The 25,529-nt window shown below is 44.1% G+C and overlaps 1 protein-coding gene across 2 annotated transcripts in view; it reads left to right on the plus strand.

Moving 5' to 3' along the window:
* The first annotated feature begins 1,460 nt into the window (after window positions 1–1,460).
* SDC2 (syndecan 2) overlaps window positions 1,461–25,529 on the plus strand; it is a 63,903-nt gene continuing 39,834 nt past the window's right edge. Inside the window, exon 1 of one of the 2 annotated variants that reach the window (XM_083622787.1) lies at window positions 1,461–2,371. In XM_083622787.1, coding sequence (XP_083478913.1) covers window positions 2,312–2,371 — 60 coding nt within the window. In that variant the 5' untranslated portion in view covers window positions 1,461–2,311. The remainder of the gene's footprint in view (window positions 2,372–25,529) is intronic. The other variant, XM_083622786.1, reaches the window with a different exon arrangement.

Here is a 25,529-nt window from a genome sequence, read left to right on the forward strand (position 1 = left end):
CTTATTAAATGATTATGATCATTGAGCAGGTTTAGCTGGACAGTCCTTCAGGCTGGAACCCTTAGGTAGGAGGAAGCTTCATCCTTTGGGGAAGTCAACTAGGTGTTGCAGCCAGTGGTGGGTGGAGCTAGAACCCTAAGTGGGCGGAGTTTGAAGCAAAGCATGGATCTCCCTCTCACTCCATTAACACAAGTCTGAACTGATTGCTCACGGAGGGCCACATGCAATGGGGCAAAGGGCCAAATGCAGCTGGGAATAAGAAGCATTAGATTCAACGGATATACAGTGGTACCTCGGGTTAAGAATTTAATTCGTACTGGAGGTCCGTTCTTAACCTAAAACTGTTCTTAACCTGAGGTACCTCTTTAGCTAATGGGAACTCCCACTGCCGCCACACCACCGCTGATCAATTCTGTTCTCATCCTGAAGCAAAGTTCTTAACCCGAGGTACTATTTCTGGGTTGTTGTTGTTGTTTAGTCGTGTCCGACTCTTCGTAACCCCATGGACCAGAGCACGCCAGGCACTTCTGTCTTCCACTGCCTCCCGCAGTTTAGTCTGGATTAGCGGAGTCTTTAACCTAAAGCGTCTGTAACCCGAGGTACCACTGTACATGCAATGGAATGTGCTTTTATACACCCAGTTCCCAACCCCTGTAAGGCCATATAATTATGAATATGCAGTTTGCTTGATTTCTGGTAGATAAAAACTGTAGCAACGTGCAAGGCACCTTACTGCTTTGCCTCAGGTGGTGAAATGGGCCGGGCCAGTGCTACAGTAAGCGGATGCTTCCAGGTTCCAGCTATCTTGCAAGATCTCGCCAGAGCCTAGGAGCCACCACCGCCATTTCTCTGGCAGCGAAGTGCGCCCCTCAGATTCTGCCGCCCAAGTCAGCTGCCTCAATCTGCTACATGATAGGCCAGCCCTGTGTAGCCCAAGCAAGTTTCCTGAGACCAGAACTTAAAAGCTGTACAAAATCCCAAGGCCAAGGTAAAAGGTAAAGGGACCCCTGACCATTAGGTCCAGTCATAGCCAACTCTGGGGTGACGGCGCTCATCTCGCTTTATTGGCCGAGAGAGCCGGTGTACAGCTTCCGGGTCATGTGGCCAGCATGACTAAGCCGCTTTTGGCGAATCAGAGCAGTGCACGGAAATGCCGTTTACCTTCCCGCTGGAGCGGTACCTATTTATCTACTTGCACTTTGACACGCTTTCGAACTGCTAGGTTGGAAGGAAGGGCCAAGGTACCTGTTCATAAATTTCAGGAACAAGTGGCAACCTGAGGATTTGCACCGCACTGCTTCCTTCTCTCTCTCCAGGGGTGCAAACTTGAATAAAATATCTTTTTTGCGGGGGTGGGGGGGAACAACCAGGTAAGCCCCACCCAGCATAATCGATCACATGACGTGACGCGCACACACTATTTTGAATGGCAATGCCCATCAAATATTTTATTGCTGGGGAGTGGGCTTCTCGCGCGCGCGCGCCTGAGCTCGTTTCTCCCGTCTGCACGACGCTACTCAGCAAAGGAAGACAGGAATCCGAGGCGGGTTGGACGAGGGGAGCTGGAGAGTGTGCGCGCGCGTGTGTGGAGAGAGCGGTACGTGGTCAGGGGGCGGCGGCTCTGAGGGGGGATTAGCTTGGCTTTGCGAGGGACCAAGCAGCGCCGGGGTTGCCGCCGCGCGCCCCGCGCGCCTCCCCTCCCCTCCTTCCCACTGGTTGCGCGACCTGCCAATCCGCGCCGTAATCCTGCAGGAATTTCCCTCAGGCTTCAACTAGGAGTCGCGCTCGCACAGCCCTGGGAAAGGAAAGCCGAGCGGAAAAACGGCGAGTTAAGAGCGCGGCTTGCGACGACGACCGCCGAGGCTCCGCTCCCTTCTCCCCGCGGACAACTCCGGCGCCTCGGCCAAACTTTGTGGCGTTGCCCTGCGCGCCTCTCTTGGCCGGACCCGGCGCGAGGGAGAGAAAGAGGGACGGGCTTGAGTCCGACGAAGCGGCGAGGAGGCGAAGGCGAGCGAGCGGCGGCGGCAGTCCGGAGCAGCCCACCAGCCCAGCCCCTTCCCCTTCTGCTCCCCACAAGCCAGCCAACTCCTCCCTGAAGCGAGCGAGGAGGAGCGGCGTCTGCAGGAGCAGAGACCAGGGAAGAGGGGGAGCCCGCGAGCCCGTCGCTTCTGCCGGCGAGGAGGGGGGAGGAGGAGGAGGAGGATTACTCGCAGGACCTGCCTGGGAATCTCTCCTCTCCAGCGCGCGCTCTCCTTTTTTTGTGGAGGGGGGGACGGGTCCTTCGAAGCCACCGCTTGCAACCCCGGGAATAATGTGGAACGTGTGGATACTGCTTGCTTTCGCCTCGGCGGCCTGCGTCTCGGCAGAGACGGTACGTCCCTTCTTCTTCTTCTTGCAAAAAAAAATTGTTTTTGAGGAGTGGGCGGGAGGGAGAAGCGGAGCAACCGTGGGACGAATCGATACTGGCAGCTTCCTTTCTCTCCCCCCCCCCTTCGTTTTCAGTCGCATTCCATGCAGCCGGCCACCCCGCAAGCCCTGCAGCCAACCCCGATGCCCCCTAACTGCTGCATTTTGGTCAACTGGTGCGGATAAACAACCCCCCCCCCCGCTTCGTGCAGGCAGCGAAGCCCCGCTGGCTATTTCAGCGCCTGCAGAAACTTCGCTTCACTTTCCCCGCTGCGCTCGAGGATTCTTTTTCCTGCCCTCCCCGCTCCGCTAGTTAGTGCTGGCAGCCAACAGCACGGAATGTCACGCTGGCCCCATCTGAGATGGGGGGGTGTCTATTTTGGAAAAAGCCCCCCCTTCTCGATTCTAGAAGCCCAGGAGTCGGCCCCGATTTGGGGAGGGAAGGGGTGGGGGCGACGGCTCAATCGGGAGGAAGGATGAGACGCCCCCGCTGTTCCCACATCTGCTGCGCAGAAGTTTTGCTGAGGTCATTCGCAAAAGATCAAAACTTTTCGAGCAGAAAAGGGGCACTTTGGTCTTTCGGCTCCTCGGTGGTGATATGCGAGACTGGGGTTGGCGCGTGGGAGGAAAGGAGAGAGGGCAGCCCATTGTATGTCACCAAGCAGTGATTTTCCTGGAATTGGGGCCAGGCTGTTGCATTGAAGGATGTTCGTCCTGAAGAGGCATTTGACAAAACCTTGTGCTGCATTTCTGACGCTCTGTTTGGGTGGTGCCTCCTTTGTTTTTTTTAATAAAGTACCAAAAAAATTGTCCGAATATAATGGTTTAAACCGAAATGCAGAGATGGGAAAGCTTTATAAATGCACCATAAAAAGGCATTTCTTTTTTAAAAAGTGGGTGCATGAGTGTGGCTGCTTTTTTAGCACTGTAGAAAAAAAGTTTGTAATTGATTCAGACCTCCGATGCTGCGGCTTCAGTTTGTTCACTTTGCCTGGAAGACTCAGGAGAACATGATATGATGGTGATTCAAATTGTGATCATTGTTTTGGGGAGGGGCAGGGGTGAGAATCCCAGAGACAATCTTTAAGTTCAGCTTGATGGATCGGAACTGAAATGTGGATTTGGTCAGAAGCTCGCTATATGATAGCTTCTCCCCACCCAACAACAACAACAACAACAAAATTATAAGCAGACTTAAGAGTTAAATCCATCCCCAGCAAAGCTTTCTGGTTGGACCTGTGGGATTGATACGTTGCATAGATCGTTAGAATGGAATTGGGGAAATGTTTTCCCTCTTAGGGTTTGTTTTGCAGTTGACTAACAGGCTCTCTTTAAGTTTAGAAACCAGTCAGGGATTCCTCTGGGCTGTAGCTATGGTGCTTACCCAGGATGCCTGGAAAAGGCTGGTTGTGTCCCTTCTTGCCTTCTGCCTCTGACATATAGTGGAGTTTAATTGTTGACGATAAGACATTTAAGAATCGAATGCCTTTCTGGTCCTTGTGCAATCAAAATCTCTTCTTTCCACCCCCTTGCATGGAAAAGTGAGGGAAAATCTTTTACTCTTTGCAAAATAGCTCGAATCCCTGCAGGATTCTGTTGCTGAAAGTGCTTGTATCCCTCGAGAACTGGGAGGTTCAGCTGCAGATCTTGAGCAATATATGTTGTGGTCTCTTCCCTCATCACTTCAGCATATCTGAAACTCCTCATGTAAAAAGATCTTGTGCTCTTTTCTGGCTGTATTACATCCTCTTCCCCGCTCCTCTCTTTCTGGTGTTCAAGGTTAGAAGTACTTCAGCATACCTTGAATTTATGGAATTTGCAGTTAGCACAGAGTTTCTCTCTGGAGTACTGTAGCTTGTTTGCATTTCCTATTCCCCTTATGCATAATACAGGCTTCAAAACTACTGAATAATAATGGGGAAGCCAAGCTGAAATCTGATAATAATATGAGATTTCCCCCTCGCCTAAGGATTTTGATGTGGCTTTAGTATCTTGTTCTCTGCTCATACAGGGTCTCTCTCTTTCTCTCTCTCTGTGTGTGTGTGCTTGCTTGCTAGGGTACTGTCAATGGGGGGGGGGTCCTGTCTCTGCTTGGCTTAGTATCATTGAGAAGCATTCCAGGCAATCCTGTATCCTTTCAGAAGTTGCAGTGAGGATAAAATAAGCACTTCTCTGTGGTTAGAAAGTGTATATAGGAACTAATTGTGGAGTTTGCTGATTTCTCCCTCCTTACTCTTTAAAATGTTTTGGATGTCTTTGAGCTGCTCCACTTTGCTGTCATGAGTTTCCAAAACCGGTAGCCTGATAATGAATATTCACGTAAGTTTTCTGGAGTTAAATAGGACTTACAGCCAACTCCAAATTAAATGTGCATGGAATTGCAGCCCTAGGAATACCTCCACCAATACATATGGCACAGCCTGGACCAACCACTTGATGGAGTGAGTGTGCATAGGATTGCAATTGGACAGCACGCCTACTTTGTGGGTTAGCCCAGTAAACTAGGTGGAATTTACATTAAAGAAACTCACTTAAGATCCGACTAAATGTGTTTATTACTGCATTGCACCCGTCTCCTGGCCTGAATGCAATGATTTTATCATCTTAATTGGTGACGTCTTTCAGTGTTTGTTTTCTTCATAAAATAGGCATGGTATTAATTGGTAGTAGTTGCTTCCTCCTCCCCCTCCCCATTTGATCAATGGCAGTATAAGAACAATTGTTTAAATGTTTGTACATTAGGATTTCTTCACCACACTGTTCATATAAAATCTAAACCTTCATAAAACCTTCATTTTCCAGTTAATGCACCTGCTAATGGTGTCATTATCTTGGGTTTCTCTGACAAAAGTTATTCATGAAAGAGCTACAGCAATTGGCAGTACTTTCATTTTTTATTTTTATTTTGCATTAAGTTCTAAGTGGCTGAGCTGGTAGTCCTGCTGCTTTTGTCTGGATGCAGTAAGACTGATAGAAAAGGATGGTGTTGAACCCCATCGTATTGAAAATCCGTGAAGACTATAAAGAAAGGAGGGCCAACCCCACCATTGATAAAGAGGCGTAGGCATGCATACGTCCACAAAGTGCCTTCATTACATTAATTGGGAAGGATAGCTCAGCAGCACAGCTCAAATCTAGTTTTGGACTTACTGAATTGTGAATATTAAGGAAGAGTTTGCATTGGCCCTATTGGTCATATTGGGGAGTCCTCGGCTAGCTGGGGCCTGGTGCTAGTTTTCTTGATGAACTAAAGACTGCACGCATTAAGCGTGTTTACATAGAAGTCTCGTTGAGATGAATGATGCTTCTTCAGAGTAAATGGATGTAGAATTGATGGTGCAAGTGAACAACCCACTCAGCATAGTCTTCTTCTACCCAGCAGAAGCACTTTACAATTTTCTCTGGAGCTTTTTAGACTGAAAAGAGTGGATTTTCTGCAGAGACTGCATCTGAGCTGACTATACACATGCAGCGTTGATTCAGCGATGCTATAGCTGCAGTGTTAGCTCTTGTTTCCAAATGTGTAAATAGATCATACTGTTTCAGTACCATTTCCAGCTCAGATGTGTGTTTCCAAATCCATCTGATGCAATGTAATGTAATGGCTAGAGTGTTAGACTAGACCAGGGAGACGAGGGTGAAAATTCTCAGCTGGCCATGAATCTTGCTGGGTCCATCACAGTCTCTCAGCCTAACCTACCCTCTCAAAGGGTTGTTGGGGTGATAAATGGAGGTGTGAGGGGATGGACCCATGAGCCATGTATGCCGTCTTGAGCTCCTTGCAGCAATGGAAGGATACAAACGTGATAACAATTCAACAAGTCATTGAATTGTTGAGTTGGGAGCAATCTTGTATATCTCGTACAATCCCCAGCAATGCAGGAAACACAGCTAAGGAATCCCCAGCAGATGGCCACCCAACCTCTGTTTAAAAGTCCCCAATGAAGGAGAGCCCATAGCCTCCTGTGGAAGTCCGTCCCACTGTTGAACAGCTCTTACCACCAGAAAATTATTCCTCATGTTTAGTCCTTTCTTGTAACTTGAATCCATTGATTCAGGTCCTGCCCTCCAGAGCAGGAGAAAACAAGCTTGCTCCATCTTCCATGTGACATCCCTTTATATATTTCTCTCTCCCCTTTAATTGTTTCTTTTTGGAGAGGTAAGTTCTCATCAACAGTTTCCCGGAAAGAAAAAAAAGGTGGTAGAAGTGGAGATGTTTTATTTTATTTTTGCTGCCCCCCCCCAAAAGAGATGAGGAATTATAGACACTGTGGCATGTTAAATGAAGGGGGCACGTTTCACAAGGAAAACGGCATAAGGTTTTCAGTAAACAACAAAGCCATCAATTGTGGTGACCCAGTTGTGGCTCCTGGCATCCTACCCTTAAACTATGTTTGGATGTCTTGAAAACATTCCACGTTGCCACCACAGATCATTTGCTCTAGTTGCACAGTAGTTCCAGCAGGTAATAAGGTGATTTTGTCAGCCACAAATATATAGTGCAGCGATGATGTAGCTGTTCTACTGATGGATGAAGATTCTTAGAACTTATTCTTAGAACTCTCACCTGGGTAGCAGAGATTGTTTTATGTCTCCTCTTTATGGTCAGCGCAGCTGGAATTATGAAGGGCTTAGACTTCCCCCAAATATTCCAGAAGAAGGGCAGTAAACAAACATGGAATTACTATTCAGCAAGATCTCATGGATGTTCTTACCTGCAGGACCTTCTTTTTATCTAGTTCTAATAGAGGTTCAGGGATGCGGGTGGCGCTGTGGGTTAAACCACAAAGCCTAGGACTTGCCAATCAGAAGGTCGGTAGTTCGAATCCCCATGACGGGGTGAGCTCCTGTTGCTTGGTCCCTGCTCCTGCCAACTTAGCAGTTCGAAAGCACGTCAAAGTGCAAGTAGATAAATAGGTACCGCTCCGGCGGGAAGGTAAACGGCATTTCTGTGCGCTGCTCTGGTTCGCCAGAAGCGGCTTAGTCATGCTGGCCACATGACCCGGAAGCTGTACGCTGGCTCCCCCGGCCAATAAAGCGAGATGAGCACCGCAACCCCAGAGTCGGTCACGACTGGACCTAATGGTCAGGGGTCCCTTTACCTTACCTTTAATAGATTTTCAGTGCAGATCAGCTATGTGCAAGATTCAGGCTGAAGACAATTGCATCATAGATTCTGACCAAACTAAGCCTCCTGATGTATATTTTGCACTAGGAGGCTTAGTTTGGTCAGAATCAAGTATGCACTTTCAGAGTTAACGCTGAATACAGTATTTCTGGTAAGTGAGCCACCATAGCTGCTAGCGGGCAGTGAAAATTTGTGTCCCAGACCTTTTAGATGAGGGACACATTGGTTGCAAAATGTGATTTTGATTTTTCCAGCTCTCCTACCCCATTACAGGAAAATGGGAAGAAGGAATGGACTGGAGTAGCCTAGAAGATGGTATGACTAGCTGCAACCCTGAATAGGAGCACTCTAGGCTGCAACATTTTGTTGCAGGTCCCACTTGAACCAAATGGAGATGCCCTAGCTCTAGATTTCCTTTAACCAATAGGGGTTTGGACTAGGTAGGCAAATAGACCCATCCAACTCTGACTCCTTTTCCTAGCTAAGAGGAGAGGCCTTGTTGGTCTTTAGAAACAGTGATGTGATCTAGTCGTCTGTAAAAATTGTGGTTATTATCTTGGATTGTATATGTAACGTGTGCACTAGCAGCAAAGCACGGAGAAAGACTAGTATTTATGGGGTTCCCATGGTGGTGTATCAGTTGCCTTGAATGTGGTATAATGAAGAATATAAACATTTTAAATAAACAAAGTAAATAGTGTCTCTAATAGCATTTCTTGCACTTTCTCCCTTTCTTTCTGTGAGAGTTTGCAAAGAACAACCACCACGCTATGCTTATTTTATTTAAGGTTAACTTCACTGCAGCACGTCTATAATGAGTTATTAATTAAATTATTATAATTAAACGGCTATTTAATTACCATGGAAAATGAGTTAACTTTTCCTGGTCACCAGTTCAAATGTTTTCCTTATGGCGAATAATTATGTTGTTGTGATCCGGAGACTGAATAAAAGAGCACTTGTGTAGCTGCTGAAAAGCACTCTGTCGTCTTATTAGATGTGACTGTTTCTTTTAAACAGGGTTGTGTTGTTCTTTGAAGATGGAGAGGTTGTTTTAAGTCCCCTGTAAGGCACTGCTTGCATGGAAGTCATAAAGAACCCCCTTTTTAAATGTTTGCGTCTCATCTTCAGCCGCAGCAAATAATGAGTGAGCAATTTGGGTTTGGTTCAAGACACATTGCTAAAGTGGTATAACATGGTTTCCTGTTGTAGCTAGTATGGGAGAATTACTTCAGGCTGTTCTGCAAACAAAACCTTGCCTAGTTGTGTCCTTAGTTCACAAGGCAAGTGAGGAGTTTGTGTCTGTAGCGCTGGTAATTTATTCCTAGACCTACATTGCACAACATAGTCTTCCTTGTTCACAGCGAAACACATTTTGCACCCCTTTTGAGCAAAGAGAGATTAATCCTTGATGATGTAATGATAGTTACGGTTGCTTTCTGAATTCTATAGTCCTGAGGAACAATAACATAATACAACAATACTCAAAATGACACAGGTTCTCCGAAGCAACCCTGGGGAGAATGACTGTGCAGAGAGTTAAACCTTAAGGGATCTGCTTCCAACAAGCAGTGTGAATTATTTTTGTCTGGTTCTGAGTTTGCTTGGGGTGAAATAAGATGATGAGCAATACATGCATAATATTGCACAAGCAATCTGTAAAGAACAAATTGCACATCAAATAAATAAAATAAAAATATGGTTTTCTTAAAACACTTGTAAGCACATTAACCCAATTGTTTCCAACCAAAAGCGAATTAATTTTGGATGGCATTATTAACATTGTGTTGGACTTCCTTGTTGAACACAAATACACAACACTGCATTCTTTTCTTCCTTCCTGCTCAAAACAATTCTGTGGTGTCTTGGAAGATCTGTAATACTGAAGGTGGCTATAAAATGAAAGATTTATTAACATGTGCACAGTAGGATGGTTAATATCTTTTCATTTATATCAGGGATAGGGAAACTTGTTCTGAGGGCCGCATAATGTTTTGGGGGCCGCATGGCAGTGGTGGGTGGGGCCAGAGGTGAAAGTGGGTGGAGCAACCAAACAAGCGTCATTATCAGAGTTCAGGGACACATCCCAACCAGGCAGAAACTCTCAAGGTGTGTGAGAAGCAACACTGGTGAGGGGTGTCACCTGGAAATAGTCCCAAGGGCCATATTTCGAGACCCAGAAGGGCAGCATTTGAACCCTGGAGCTGTGTTCCCCTCGATTTACATGAACCTTCACCATTGCATCCCTATGGCAGATACTCAACATTATGTTGCAAAATAAACAGTAGTGTTTAATGATCTAACTGACTTGTATTCACGGATTCTCATTGGTATGCTTTCTCCTCACACCATCTCACAAACATATAGGTGCCTAGTTGTTACTGGCACCTTTAAAAAACACAATTGGTCCTGGCACGGGTTCCTGAAAACGACAGGAAGCAGGTTCTTCATCCTGGGTATGTTGCACTCTGTGTGTGGGCTTGGCTACCTCTTCCGGCGAAGTATGATACTCAGTCATGTGATTCTCTGGAGAGCTTTTTTTAAAAAAAGAAAAAGAAAAAAGAGGCACATGGGTGGCCATATTGGAGTGGGGAGGGCACTCTTCTATCAGCTGTTTGGCTCAAAATCATTCCTTTCCCACCCTGCCCATAGCAGGTTAAAGTAAACGGTCCCCAGTGATCATTATCTGTATGTAGCTGAGTCCTTCCTTTCTCAGTTCTTAATCTCAGCACTGGAGGTAAGGCATCCAAATTGGAGGCAATGATATCAGAGTACAGTGGTACCTTGGTTTAAGAACAGCTTAGTTCAGGCTTCCTCAACCTCTGCCCTCCAAATGTTTTTTGGCCTACAACTCCCATGATCCCTAGCTAGCAGGACCAGTGGTCAGGGATGATGGGAACTGTAGTCTGGAAACATCTGGAGGGCCGAGGTTGAGGAAGCCTGGCTTAGTTTATGAACAACTTGGATTAAGAACACTGCAAACCGGGAAGTAGGTGTTTTGGTTTGTGAACTTTGCCTTGGAATAAGAACATGCTTCGCTTCCTGTTGAGTGTGTTCCATTTGTAACTTGAGTTGCTATGGGAAAGCATGCCTTGGTTTAAGAACGGACTTCTGGAACGGATTAAGTTCGCAAACCAAGGTACCACTGTAGTTTGCAGTGCTAGGACTTCACGGTGTTGAGTGTGTGGGCCAGAGGGGTGGGACGAACGAGGAAGCTATTAGCCATCCCTTCCAACTGGTGGATCCTGCTCTCCACCTTCCTAAGTTCTGCAGAATCGGAATCAATAATAATATTCTATCTTTACCTGTAATGACTCTTTTTTAATTTCGGTATTCATCATGAAAAGATTGTGTGTCTCACTCTCTGTGTTAATAAGATTCAAAGGCATAATTTCTGAATGGATCTGACATTTAGGGCCATGATGTCCCTGCTGCTATTGGAACCTTTGCTTCTTGAGGCAAACTTTATACAGTACGTTTCTCATACACATATTTTTTGTAAAACGCTTAGAGGTTTTTTCTACAATCAAGCAGTATATAAATTTTAGGAAATAAATAGGTTTTGGTCATCTCTAGGTATGTGCTCTTCTGATCAGATGTAGGTAGAATTTATACAAACATAAAAGCAAGAGCCACTCTACTCTGCTGTTGAACACTGTGTTGACTTTTTCATTGGGCTCTACACAGTGAAATTAAGATTTCCTTCTGGTCAATCACTATCAGCTCAGACACCATCCATGTATATGCATAGTTAGGTATTTCAGTCCCAATGTACCGTATTTTACATTTACATTGAACAGCATTTGCCAATTAGTGTCAATTCTTCTGGAGCTCTTTGCAAACCCTTGCATTTTTATTACCCTGAATAAATTGCTTTCCTATACTAACGTTAATAAGTTACCTTATTGCTCATCCTTAACTTTGGATAATTTACATATCTTTTAGAGATAGCAGCGGGGAGAAATTCAGTTTGTTTTGCCCAAATTCACATTTCCCACAACAGTACACAAATTGAAATGTATATTAGGGAAACGTGTACATAAAGTATTGGTGAAAATAATACACAAAATGCTTTGTATCAGGTGAAATTGCATGCAAAAATTTGTATGCTAGGAGAAAGGCACACAGTTTAACAAGAATTGTTTTCTTAAAAAAGCAAATGTGACACAGAAATGTGATGAACTGAATTTAAGGTTAGAAAAATGAGGAACTAAGAGAAACCAGATTAGACAGATTATCAATCCTTTTGGGGATATCCTACTGTTTACATTCTTCCCCTAAATTGTGAGAGTTATCCATTTATTCCTACTCTCCGCTTCCTGTTCTTTAACCACTTACATAGGGCATGCCACACGACTGCTAAGTTTGCCTAGGAGCCTTTGGTGAGAGACTTTGTCAAAAGTCCAAGAACACAACACTTAACGGATCAGCTTTATCCACATGCCTGTTGTTGTTGTTGTCGTTGTTGATGATGATGATAATAATAATATTTTTATCTATATGCATTTACACACACACACTTTACCCTCCAATGTGCATTTCTGTACACATTATTTGGCTGGAACACTGCATTACAAAACCCAGAGAAGTGAGGATTTTGAAATATGGCAGCTCTTCAGATCGCTTATTGTTTCTGAAAGTGTGAATTGGTTAGATTTGCCTCTAAATGCAAACTGAATCTTAATTTCTCCCCCACCCCAGTGTGCACACATCACAACTTATTTCTTTGGCTACAGCAGAACACTTATTTCCATCCTATTTTCAGCTGGGGTGGGGACCCTGACGGTGCCAGGGAAGGCCTGTGGGTACCATGTTGGCAACTCCTACTCCATGGTTCCCAGTGCATGCTTATTAGGTTTCTTATTTGGACGTAAAAGTGGAATGGAGCTGTTTTGAAAGCAAAATGTAGCACTGGGTGTTCACCATTTTGGAGAGAAGCACGTTCATGGGCTACAGGACTCTTGTTGTGTATCCTGGATTAGGATTTGGAAACATTTTGGTACTGAGTCCTGATGACAGAACGATGGCTGTGACGGAAACATCTTAATGTCTGTGACAGCATTTTTATCCTGCGTGCTCTTTAAACACTTCTGCGTTGTGAATTCGTGGAGAGAGAATAGAATCACCACCCCGAGGCAGAAAGTTTGAAGTAACATTGCTGCTGCTTTTATTAGCTCAATGAAAATTTCATATGCATCCCCCTGCACTCAAATACCGTACACAGCTTCCAGTCTTTGATGGCTTTGTTTATAATTTCTCCGGCGTAGACTCTTTGATTATTTCTTAGCTGTGAGGCTTGGCATTTCAACTGTAATGTGCCGCTTTAGAGAAAGGAATCGCGCGAAACATGCTGGAGACTGAATGTCTGTGGAGCCCTTATTTGGCCGAGCATATTACGTTTGCTGAGCTTGGCATTAGCTTTATGTTTACACTCTGGCTTTCATTTCAGGCAGCCTGTGAATCCACAATCCAGTGAAGCTGAGGGATGGGGATTTGAACTGATTGACAATCTGGTCCTGCGCATGTTTCCTTTCGGTGCCCAAGCCCAAAAGAAGTGGACCCTTCTCTGTTGTGGCACCTTGGTGGTGGAACTCTCATTGCTCCCTAGATGGGATTCATGTCAGGAGTTTTGCCCATTATGGCATAAGTGTCACGGAATCACAAAATATTATATTTCCCAATTCTGGAAACGTGGCCAACCCGGTCCAACATTCCTTAAGGCACATTAACATTCCTTAAGGCACATCTCACTCTTCTGTGAAAGGGGGTACAGTTTAGGGGTAGCCAATTTAGCAGCCTCCATCAGCCCCAGTCAACATGACCAGTGTTCATGGATGATGGAAGCTGTAGTCTTAACAATATTTGGTCACAGGTCCTCTCTACCCTTCTGTTACGTTCTTACCTGGATTACAGTGCAAACATCTTGTTCCTTGTCACAAAATATTCCACAACACAAATCCTTCCCTCAGTGGTAGTCCAGGTCTAGAAAAAGTGTCCTTGTCTACTGAGTCCTTGTCCAGGACAACTTGACAATCTTCAAATTGAGGAAAGTGTAGGTGAAGCACGAATTTCATCTGGCTTTTGAAAACTTGGTTACGTTTTTGTTGTTGTCCGCTGGTTTTGTGTGTTGGTTTCTTTAGAGACTTTGATTGGGTCAGTAGGCCCAAATGTCTTTATCTAATCCATGGCAGTGAGTTATACAGTGGTACCTCCAGTTGGTGACGGGATCCATTCCAGAGTTCTGGTTGGATCCCGAGGTTTCCGCAACCGGAGGGACTGCTTCTCTGCATGCGCGCAGTGCGGTAGAGCGCTTCTGCGCATGTGCGCGTGGTGAAACACTTCCAGGTTTGCCGTTTTCGCAACCCGAAGTTTACGTTACCCGAGAGTAACATAAGCCGAGGTGCTACTGTATTCAGATTTGTTTTGTCCCAAGGGAGGTTTGGAACGGTAGGGATGAATTGTAGTCACTTGCTTGCTTCTAGTTAGCAATACCTTTTAAAGAGCTAAACCATACTTGGACTATTTAAGTCATACATCTAAATTGAAAGGCAACATTCTCAAGCAAATGCTTGTTTTGTGAGAGTTTAGGCCACAATGCAAAAGTGAGGGCTTAAGGATATTGAAACCTATTACAGCATAAGGCCTTCTCTTTTGGATTTGGGCTGCTTTGCACAATGCATTTTTGCTCAACAAGTGCACTTTTTATAGGCGGGAAATAGTGTTGCGGAGCAGAAAATTCAGCACAATTGAAACTCTGGTGCTTTTTCCGCAGCAGGAGCAGCAAAACCATATGCTGGAGTAGTATTTGCCAGTGTTGTAAGCTTGTGAAGTAGGGGGACAAATTTGGTTTGGTGCATGATTGCTTGGGTAGGGTAGACTCAGACAGTGACAGGCCCATGATCACCCAGTGAATTGCATGGCTGTTGACAGATGTGAATCCAGGCCTCCAAAAGGCTCACGATTCTGTGACTGCTGAAGTGGTTGGGGGCACTGCTTTACCTGACCTCCCATCACTGCAGAGGTGAGATCAGCATGATACAAAAGCAACAGTAGAGTAGCCTGGCGTTCCCTGCTGGTGTGTTTGCACCACACAAACTGCTGCTTTGCCCTCTGGGTATGCTACGGTGGTGGCAGGGGGTCAGTTAAGTAGCCCTACCAACTGTGCAATTGTCAGGATATCCTAATATAATGCTTCTTTTTCAATATTGCAGACTGTGCTATGTACTATAGGTGGTGTTGCATGGAGATTATTTCACCTGTTCAAGCATTTCTGCTTGACTGATGGAATGATTTTGCTTTCGTTGTAGAACAATGCATCCCTTATAAGTGGGGAAGAAATGAAAATAGTGGGCATATGCAAAATGGGATGTTCTTATTTGGCTTATTGTAATAGATTTGAGAACATGGACCGTGTATGACTGGTGCAATTATTGTGACACTAAAGTTATAGGGTTTTTTCCACTGTAGCATTAAAATATCAATTTTAAAGTGCTTGCTTTGCCAGAATCTTCTTTGAGGGAAAAATAATAATCAGAAAAGTCATGAACAAATACCACAATGATCTGATGCAGGGGTGGGCTAAAATTAGATCAGGATGTGCTGGTACCGGTAAATCTCTGGGTTATTTGCAGTAGGTTAGCAAGGGTTTCTGAGCCCAAAACATTTTAATAAACCAGCATACATGGCTTTTCCACCTAAACCAAGCTGCTAAAATGAAGAAAGGTAACCAGCAGTGAACTTTCATGCGAAGGGACAGTGAGTTCAGTTCAGTTCTGTACTGCAAAGAAATTCCTGGACTCAGAATGTGTTCAGAGACACCCTGTTCAATTCTAATTGGTTGTCGTTTGCACCTGACTCTGGTTGATAGATCAAAGAAGCCCTGACAAGCCCAAAGACTGCTCATGCCTAATCTAAAGAATACAAAGCTGGACTCATTTAAAAGCATATTCTATACCTTTCCTGGGCAAGCCTTCATGGAATGGATGGAAGTTTGCAAAAAACAATGCAGAACTCCCATTCATTTTTCTGGGCCTTGCCTATGAGGTGTGCCTGGAGGCAGTGTTAGAAGCTCAGATATCTAAGCTAGGGGCCAAATGGCTCCTTAAACCAAGGTTTCAGTCACCAAAATGGCACTCCCCCTATTAGTGACCCCAGGGGAGTTCCTAGTTGATGTGCATCAGCAGGACTCCCTCTACTGGTGGTTAACCCTTCCCAGACTTCAAGCGGACGGGCTGAATTCGGATATAGTCGGTTAGGACTCATCACCTGTAACCAATAAAGTTGTGGCCTTTTTTAACCCATTAACCTTAATAATTGTGTCATGCGTCATTATTTCCACCTTGGGGGAGGGGGGGACTTGCCACACAACTTGAAGTGACTAGATCCAGGGACAGTCCATATATCTATTGGCCCTATTCCTACCTCTTTTTTCTTAATGGTGGCATGAACCATACATAAAATTAAGAATATTATTCAGGGCAGTGGGGTGCGGTAAGTGTAGACAAGCTACAACAGTTAACTATAGCGTTGTTCACTGCTCCTGCTCAGTCTGCACAGAAAAAGCATTTTGGTTCTTGAATTTCATTCTGATTATGCAGATAAAATATAACTGATAGAATTCTACAGGATGGGGTATTAGTGTGTGAAAACAGTCAAGATCCGCAGACATGCACCTCTAGATGGTGGAGATGTCAGGTGCTATCCTGGCCCCCAAGCATCTTCACTTGATGGCAAGTGGCCAATAGCCGGGTGCAAAATGCGCCTGGCTCCTGGCTAATTTCAAACATTGCCTGAAGGGTTATGCCCAGTTAGTACGAAAACATTTTTCTGTTTGTATTTTTTGAAAGAAAGAAAGAAAGAAAGAAAGAAAGAAAGAAAGAATTAGCATTTAAATGAAAGAATGCTTACCATCAGCTGTGTTCACATGGCAGTTAATTCAGTTTTTATGGCTTTCCCCTAACAATTCATGTTGTGCAAGTCTAGTGCTCATTTCTGTGTTCGCTTCCTTGCTTCGCATTTGTAAGAAATCAATATTTTGTTGTGGTGGCACTTAACACTGTGGAACTCCCTGCTTGTTTACATAAGGAAGCTGTGTTTGCCGTACTCTTGTGTGTGTGTCTGCTTACAACATTTTTGCTTAGGCAAGCCCATCCAGACATGTAGAATGATGACAAGTGTTTTAACCTGGTTTTTAGCTTATAGTTGATTTTAATTATTATTTTTTAAATGATTTCAGTAGGTTTTTTTTTAAAAAAAACTTTTTAAAAAACTGATATTGCTTTTCTTGTAAATCGCTTCAAGGTTTTGTTACAATCAAGTAGTGTATAAATCTTGCAAAATAAATAAATAGGGTGGAAGCAACATCAAACTTCCAGCCTCTTACTTTGAGGGATGGAGAGGTTCTGCGTACCATTTAAGAAGCAAAGCACAATCTCTTGTTCTGGTGATAATTAGTACTATATGAATTTACCTCTTAATGCTGTTGCTTCTAATCCAATGAAAGGCATTTGATCTGCATTCTGGGCACAGCCTTCCAATGGAGCCATTCAGGGAAGCCCTGACCTACTTTCTCTGAGGAAAGTGGGCAAGTCGGCCTTGCCCTTCCAATTTGTCGGGAAAGGTTTTGAGGTAAATTCTTCCCGGCTTAAACGCTCACGCACAGAAAAACTTTGCTGTAGAGCATCATTCACAGGCAGTAGCCCCTTGCTAAGCTAAGCGTTAAATATAGCATGAAGCTTAACAGAACTTACCTGCAATTAAGTAGTAGCAGTCTCTCATTTGGCGCTCCGCAGTTGTCAATTAGCCTTTATTACGAGAGATTTGTTTGCTAGAGGCTTTTGTGAATGGAGGCTGTGCCCTAACTGTGGTTCTTGCTCACAACCTGATTTTTTTTTAAAAGGATGTAAATTTGTGTGTGCCATTGCAGGGATGTTTATTTTAAAGTTGCACTCTTTCTTCCTTTTTCTTTTTCAATAAAAGACACCCCCCACATTCCTGCAAGACAGTGACTAGATTCTAAATTCCTCTCCCCTGTATTAGTAAAGTGGATGTCTCTCATTCAGATCATAGAAACATAGAGTTGTAAGGGAACCGCCGCCTGCAATGCAGGAATCTCAGCTAAAGCATCCATGACAGATGGCCAACTTCTGCCATCCAACCAGATGTGCTGGTCTAAGTAGGCAGAAGAAGAGAGAGGCAATGAGTCCCATGTGGTGGTTGGATCTAGGGGCAATGGTGCCTGGTTCATCAAGGTAAATGGGGTATTGCTTCACCACCAACCTCATTCTGCCTCCAGCCAGTCCCCACCCGTCTACCTTCTTCCTTAACATCCAGGCCAGGGACTGTCACTGGCTATTAGCTTTCTTCTGCTAATAGTCTCAGTGCTGCCCCATGTAGAACTTAGCAGGGAGGAGGTAGAAGTAGAGTTGGTTGACTCCACTTGTTGTGGCTCCGCCTATCAATGGCTCTGGCTCCACCTCCTTTTGGCATCCCTGTCTTCTGCCCCACTAGTCTCAGTAGATGCTGGTCATCATTGCCTGGGGGCACTGTAAATTTTGGAAAGGAAAAAGCCCTGCATCGCTTTAAAAAAACCAAGAATAGAAGACATTGTGGAATTGTAGGCTTTGGAGGATGAGCTGCAGCAGTTGAGGGCTGAACACCTCACAGATAAGGATGGGTACACACACTAAGTGGAACGGGAGTGAAGTGAGCTACATGTCTCACCACATGTCAGAGAAGGATAAGCTTGTATTGCTCCTCAGACAAACCCTGCCTCTTTTTGTCTTGTCCTTCAGTCCTGGCTTGTCCTTCGGTTTTGACTTCTGGCTTGTCCCATGGCTTCTGATTCCCAGCTCCTGGTTCAGTTCAACCTGCTGCCCATGGCCCAGCTCTGGAAGGCAGTGACTCTTCAAGTCAAGGATGGGCAGCTTGTGGCCCTCGAGATCTTATTGGACTCTCAACTCACATCAGCTCCAGTTAGCATGGGCAGTGGTGATTGGGATGATGAGTATTATAGTTGAACAATATCTGAAGGGCCACAGATTCTGTATCCCTGCTACCTAAGATGCCATGGATTGGACCTGGGACCTCATCTCTCTTATACAACCTGCTACAGTGTATGTTTAAGCCCTCTGAGCACTGAGATGTGTCACTTACATATGGTTTAGATATGCAGCTTTCATTTTCAAGTTTGGATAAGCTGCATATTGGCTAGCATGGGATTGAAGTGGAAAACATATGCTTCTACTTGTTTAAATATTGGTATGGATTTTGGGCAACTTGCGTCTGCTGATGAGTAATAGCAATAAAGAGTACTTAAATAACAAGATTAAAGTCATCATCTGGAAGCCGTATGCAGCAGATGACCCCAAACCTTTTGAACTCAACTGGTAATCATCATCATCATCATCACCACATTGTTATTCACATTCTTGAGTGTGACTCAGCCATACGTTTCTCTGTGTTACTGATTGGACATATTCATATTGTATTTATGTGGATTTGTATTGTCCACTACTCAGATATTTTTAGGATTGAGTTGTACATAAGTTTCTAAGTAAATTAATAAATATGGTGGACTCAAGCTGTATAGGGATTTATAAGTTAAAACAAGCGTTTTGATTTGTGATGCTTAGTCATGCAGAATAGATTGCTGCTTCCATGTCTCCAACTGAAAAGCAAATTGCATCATCTAGACCAGGTGGAAATTCCAGAAGTCTTCAAAAGCAGTTCTACATTGAGGATAGGTGGGCAGTGCACTCAAAGTTACAAAGGCACCTGTTGATTTCAGCTGTTTTGTTAGTTAACCTCTCTCCTTAAGACAAAACAACTTGCCAAGTGGTCAGATTTTCCTGCATCTTTCCCATGTTTTTATTAAGAAACAACAAAGATCCTAACCTATCCAAACATTCTATTCAAAAATGCTGGTGTATAAGCTGGGTATAAAAGTAAGGTGGCAATATTGAGAAATCAAAAGTTGTGCATTCATCCTGAGGGCCAGATTAGAAGGGAGCTCTGTTGGGACCAAACTACATGTTTCACATTACTGAAATGTGGGTTCCTATTTGCTTGCTGCGGTGGCACTGGGATTCCAGTTAGGAAAGTGGCATGGCAGAGAAGAAGTTCATTATGAATGAAGCACTTTCATTCACAAATGCAATGAAAATAAATGTCGGTTCCACCTGCTTGCTTTATCCTCTTGTCAGATGTTTGACTTTAATACCTCAATCAAGGTACATTGAGTTGTCCTAATAGCACTGTGGTATCTGCCATTCAACACTGAAAGGTATAAAAGAATGCTGTGTGTGTGTGTGTGTGTGTGTGTGTGTGTGTGTGGCGCACGCTATGTGCAGTAGAACAAACCACCCAAATCCTGGCTTCTGCTGAGTCAGTTGCACACCAGTCACAGGCACGTAATGTGTCTGGAACATACGGTCCAACCAACTCGGGCCTCCTGCCAAGCTGTCTCACTAGGCAAGGGAGAAGAGAGTCTCCGTGGCACAACTCTTGACGGATTATCTCCAGATCAGCAGCTGCTGTCTGAGAGCTTGCTTATGCACACCCTGCATCATGAACAACTTATTAACCCTCTGGACCCACTGAAGGCATTGACACTTACCTATAAATAGTCTTCCTTGCTTTTCCCCCTTGCCTTTCAGTAGACGAATTAGAGCAAATAAAAAGGTTGCAATTCAAGGATTTCTCCAAGGCAGGATTGACCTACATATTCAGTGCTCCTGATTTTCTTTTCCTTAAAGAAGTTTATATGTTTGCAAGGTCCACAAGTAAGTTTGAATAAACATGTCAACTTACTGTGAGTCAGACTTCACTTTATAGGCATGAGCTACACAGAGTTGTGCAAAACTGTCAGTTGAGTGAAAGAGAACTGAACATATATTCCGTTGAATCAGGAACCGCAAAGGAAAATTGGATGCACACCTGAGTGTTAATGCCATCTATCTGCAATGAGTTGCTTTTCAGTAGGCTGTACAGTCAAATCTGTTGCTCAGTCTATGTTCTGGTGCAACTAGAAATAGTGCCTTTTTAAAAAGTATGACTGCATCCAAGTCAGGGTGTTTTGAGTTCTAACACCAAAGTCCTTGTTGAGTTTGCTGATTTTGTTGCTATAATTTTAATCTGTCATGGTTGTTATTTTGCGGTCTATATATTGTTGATATTGCTGTTCATTTCGATATAGTTGATATAAGGCAGTCTTGTGTAATACTTGCTTATTCAGAAGGTATGATGTAAATTTCATATCTCATTCTTTTAATGCTGCAAAAAATCGAGTGCCTAGGATGCTGGCTGAGGCTGCTGGGAGTTGAAGTTCAGCAACGTATGCAGTGCCAGAGATTTTCCATCCCTAGCTTAAGATCAAAGTTCAGTTTTGGGTGTTTTCCCTCTCCTCCAGCAACCCTGTCCCACATTATTCAGTAGCGCTGCTGACCCTTCCAGAGAAGCTTTTCAGCAGATGCATTTGGCTTCATGAGCAAGGACAGAACAGGAAACACTCCTTCCATGAACCTCTTCCAGTTAACTTGTCTTGGGATCCAAACCAAAGTGTACTGTCTCTCTACTTTTGGTCCAGCATTGCTGGCCGCCTTCTTAGTACTTTTGTTTGGATTTCTTTTCAAGGCTGTCCAGAGGACTTGGGATGGGTTTACACAGGGGATGCTATCAACTGTACAGACATCTGTGTTACATAGGTTAAATGTCATAGCTTCCCAGAAGAGCCCTGAGAACGGGAGTTCGGAATTTTCTAGCAGTGATCCAGAACACTCCCGTGAGAGCTACAGTTTTTCCTGTTTCCTGAACTGAGGAATGGGAGAAGAGTCAAGCCAGTTTAAGATGTGGTGTGCCCTTCTGTTTCACAACAACTCTCTTAGGATGAGTGATAGCAAAACATCCTAGGACTAGGCTATGAAATTTGTTGCTGGAAAGCCACTTCAGATGGTACCTTTTTCTTTATGAAATGTATTTTCACTTGAAATATAGGACAGGGATGGGTAAATTTTGGGCGCATCCAGCGATGATGTGAGTTTGAATCCAATAACGTCTGGAAGGCTCAGTTCCCGATACTGCACAAAACTATTTGCTTTATTGTAAATTGCCCAGAAACATAGCATCTTCCTTTTCTTACGCTTACTGAATCTTGGGAAGGCTGTGTCTCCATTTTGCCTGTGTTGTTTAAAAATGCATTGTATCTGCTGAGACAATCTTTTCTATATTGCTTCATTTTCTTAAAAAACATAGTCTGGTCCCGTTCTCCCCCAGTTTGCACAACTAGACCCTAGTCAAAGATCCATCATGGTTGGGAAAACAACATTGTTGTGAATCAACTTGCATTCGCAGTTATGTGAATAGTGTGAAATAGTCGTTTTTTGAGGAAACTGTGCAACTTCGTTCATCAAGGGCAGGAGGAAAAGCCACCGGTGCTAATTAATAAACAGAAGAAAAACAGCCAAGTTTTCCAACACAGGATTCAAATTAACACATAGCAAGTGCATGTACGAAGTGAAGATCAGCCAGGTCCTGGCTCTTAGCCACAAGACCAACAGCCGCCTCCACCCCGGCAGAGAATGCCTTAACGCAGCCTTTCTCAACCTGTGGGTCCCCAGATGTTGTTGAACTACAACTCCCATCACCCCTAGCTAGCAAGGCCAGAGCTCAGGGATGATGGGAGTTGTAGTCCAACAACATCCGGGGACCCATAGGTTGAGAACCACTGCCCGGGGGCTTTTAACCTCAGGGCCATGCATTTGAACCCCACGTTGGGCAAAAAGATTCTTGCATTGCAGGGGGTTGGACTTGATGACCTTTGAGGTAACCTTACAATTCTGTGGTTCTATGGAAGTTGCTCTACTCCCACCCAGTGATAAAATTTTGAAACTGCTTACTGAGTCTCTGCTGTAGTGCCCGGCCTATTTAGAGGATACCTATGGAATATATTAAGTTTTTTTTAAAAAGCCACTGCCCTTATCTTTTAACGATAAAATTATAACTATCTGTATAAACCGCTGAGAATCTCAGAGAGAGAGTCCTAATATATAACATACCTTTCACATATTATTTATTAAATCTTTTTATATTACCTTTGTAAGTACAGTAGAGCGTATATTTAGGGAAAGTGGAAGAACCGAACTGGAACTTGCTGAAAAAACTGAACTGGAACTTGCCGTTTCAAAGGATCTCGCTTTTCGAACTGAAGATGGAAAGACACAAACAGGTCAACACGTTGCACCTTTTGTCCGGATGCACCGCTGCTCCCGTTCCATATAGGACCCTCGCTCTGTTTATTTATGGAGTATTCGGATTGCCAGGGCACCCAACCTGAAGACTGTGAAAGCGGTGCAAGGCCTGCAAAGTGGTTCTCGCGAGCCCTTGTGGTTGGCAGGGAGAGGAGGGAGGTGTGCGTAATCCTTGTTAATGCTGTTACCGTACAGTAGGTCACTGCTTTAGGGAGCTTTGCTCAGCTTGCTTACTTGGGAGTCTTGGCTTCTCGTGGGAGATGTTAACCTCCTCCTTAGAGAAAAGGAAGAAAGAACAAAGAGATCAAAGAGGAGAACAGTCGAAATTGATTTTTTTAAATAAAAAACTTCTTTTGAGGGGGGAAACGTGCTCGGGAAGTCGCAGTGGTAAAAGCATTTTGCATGTTGGCAGATCAGAAGGTGCTTTTCATAATACATCAACTAAAGAGGAGCAAGCGTCCTTGGAGACCTGTGTTGCGTTCTTGGTCAAACATTTAACATAACGTGTATAAATATTTTTCTCCCCAGATAGACAGCAGAGCGTTGGTTTCTCATTTCCCTTTCCCCCCCACCAATGCCTGCTTTCAAGTAGGATGCGTGTTACTCCCTTTCCCACAGACAGAGAGAGAGAGAGAGAGTGCTTTAGGGGATGATCATTCAGAGAAGCTATGTGGTAGCAAAATCTGAAGTATGTTATTGTTATCCTTATTATGCTTATTATATGTGAAGTTTGGAAGACAGCACTCTTGCATGGTACTTGCACACCATACATTTAAAGCACATTTAAATGCACCTCCCACCAAATCCTGGGCACTGTAGGGTGTAGGGACTTGTGAAGGGTAAACCACAGGTCCCAGGATTCTTTGAGGGAGAAAAACGTGATTTAAATGCATGAGATGTAAGCAGCCTATGTCAAAGTGAACAAGGTTTTTGTGGGGTGGCTAGGGAAGGCTAGCAGTCATGGTGGTTGTGGGCAGGTTGGTGTTTCTCCTGAGAGCATAATTTACCAGGCAGATATATAGCCCAGTAGGGAATGCTGCTTCAGCATCCCTGATAGTTGGCCCATCAGGCTCTGTTATCAAAGGGGCATTCACTACTGGGCAAGGCAGTCTGTCCCACTTTCAAAGACAGTTTCTACTCCCAAGAGGTTGTTGCTAATGTTTCTGGAAATTTGAACAAGCAGTTTTAGGGCTTACCCCCTGGAACCACGGGGGGGGGATTGCTCCATCGGTGGCCACCATTACTGGACCGGCTGGACTGTTTGTGAGGAGCCAGAATACCATGGTTATCGAGTCAACCATTGAATCCTTAGAAGTGGCTGGGTATACTGCTTTAAATGTCTACTGCAGATGGTTCCTAGGTCTGGGTTCTCCAATGTGTATACATGGGTATATATTAGCCAGTGTGTGTTTTTCTGTTTAGAGGTGCTGATGTATTCTGCAGTGAGCACTGAGTGCCTTGAGCTGCCTTTAAATTGCAGGCCTGTTGATACAAGATAGATTTTATGAAGGAAAGCAGTATATGGACTTCCTACTTTTTATAGCTTCTGTGTTGAGTCTAAATATGTGCTAGTAGATTTCATCTAATTGTTTACATTTCCTTGGTTTTTAATTTGTTTTGAAGAACATGACATTAGTTTTATAGTAAAAGAACACCGATCAGTTCCAGAAAAACTTGTAGAGTGTTACACACTTACATCAATCACATCTGAGGGGGAAAAAATTGAGCAGGGACACTGTCAATTAACTGAATCATTGAATAGACACCACCAAGGCTTCAGCTGTGAAATAACCTCTCCATAACTGAGCATGAGCAGTGGGAGTATTACATTATAAAGTCATTTATATTTGCATAGTTGATATATGGCAAGAGCGTCCAACAGGTAGATTGTGATCTACCTGTAGATCAGTTGACGTTTTGTGGTAGATCACTGGTAGATCAGTGGCTCCCCCCAAAGAAGCTCGACAACTTTGACCTGAACCCCCCAAAACAGGAATTTCCCTCCTAAAAAAAGTTCGGTAACTTTGACCTGAACCGCTAAAAAATGGGCCTTCCTCCTTCCTTAAGAAAGGCTCAACAACTTTGACCTGAACCCCCCACTGGGGGCAGATCACTGCCAGTTTTTAACTCTGTGAGTAGATCACAGTCTCTTGGGAGTTGGCAACCCCTGATATATGGGAACTATACCTTATCAAAATGATCATGCTTAGTTTAGCATCTTAACAACGTCCATGTTACATTAGATGTTTGGAAAGAGCCAGATCCCAAACTTTCCCTTGCCAGTCCCTGAATGTGCTGTGGTAAAACAGCATTGCAGTTATATCCTTACATATTAGGGAACGGTCTAGAATAGTGTGTGGTGACAGAAGGGCCAGAGCTGGGTTATTATTGGAAACGACATAAAAAATGCTTTACTCCAAACCCAAGGTTTTAAACAGGAAAGAGTGCATCTATGTGCCCTTTTCTGTGTAAATGTACAATACACACTATTTGTGTTATTTAGCCTGAGGTTGGAGTGTTCTTTGTTGTTTTTGACATGCCCGTAGCCAACAAGTGCTCCGTCGGTCAAGGACAAGTCTTTCAGTATGTGAATTCAGTGGCTTTTCAGTGGAGATTGAAAAGGTTCATTCCCTGAGACAATAAAATAGTTTTTCTTAGACTGGGTTCTTGTGTTACCTTGGTGGTATGAGAACCACAGCCGCACTGATCTTACCTTCACTAACAATGTAATGCAAGTCATTATTGGCAAT

The sequence above is a fragment of the Podarcis filfolensis genome, assembly GCF_964270895.1.
Source record: "Podarcis filfolensis genome assembly, chromosome: 7".
Classification (NCBI taxonomy): Eukaryota; Metazoa; Chordata; class Lepidosauria; order Squamata; family Lacertidae; genus Podarcis; species Podarcis filfolensis.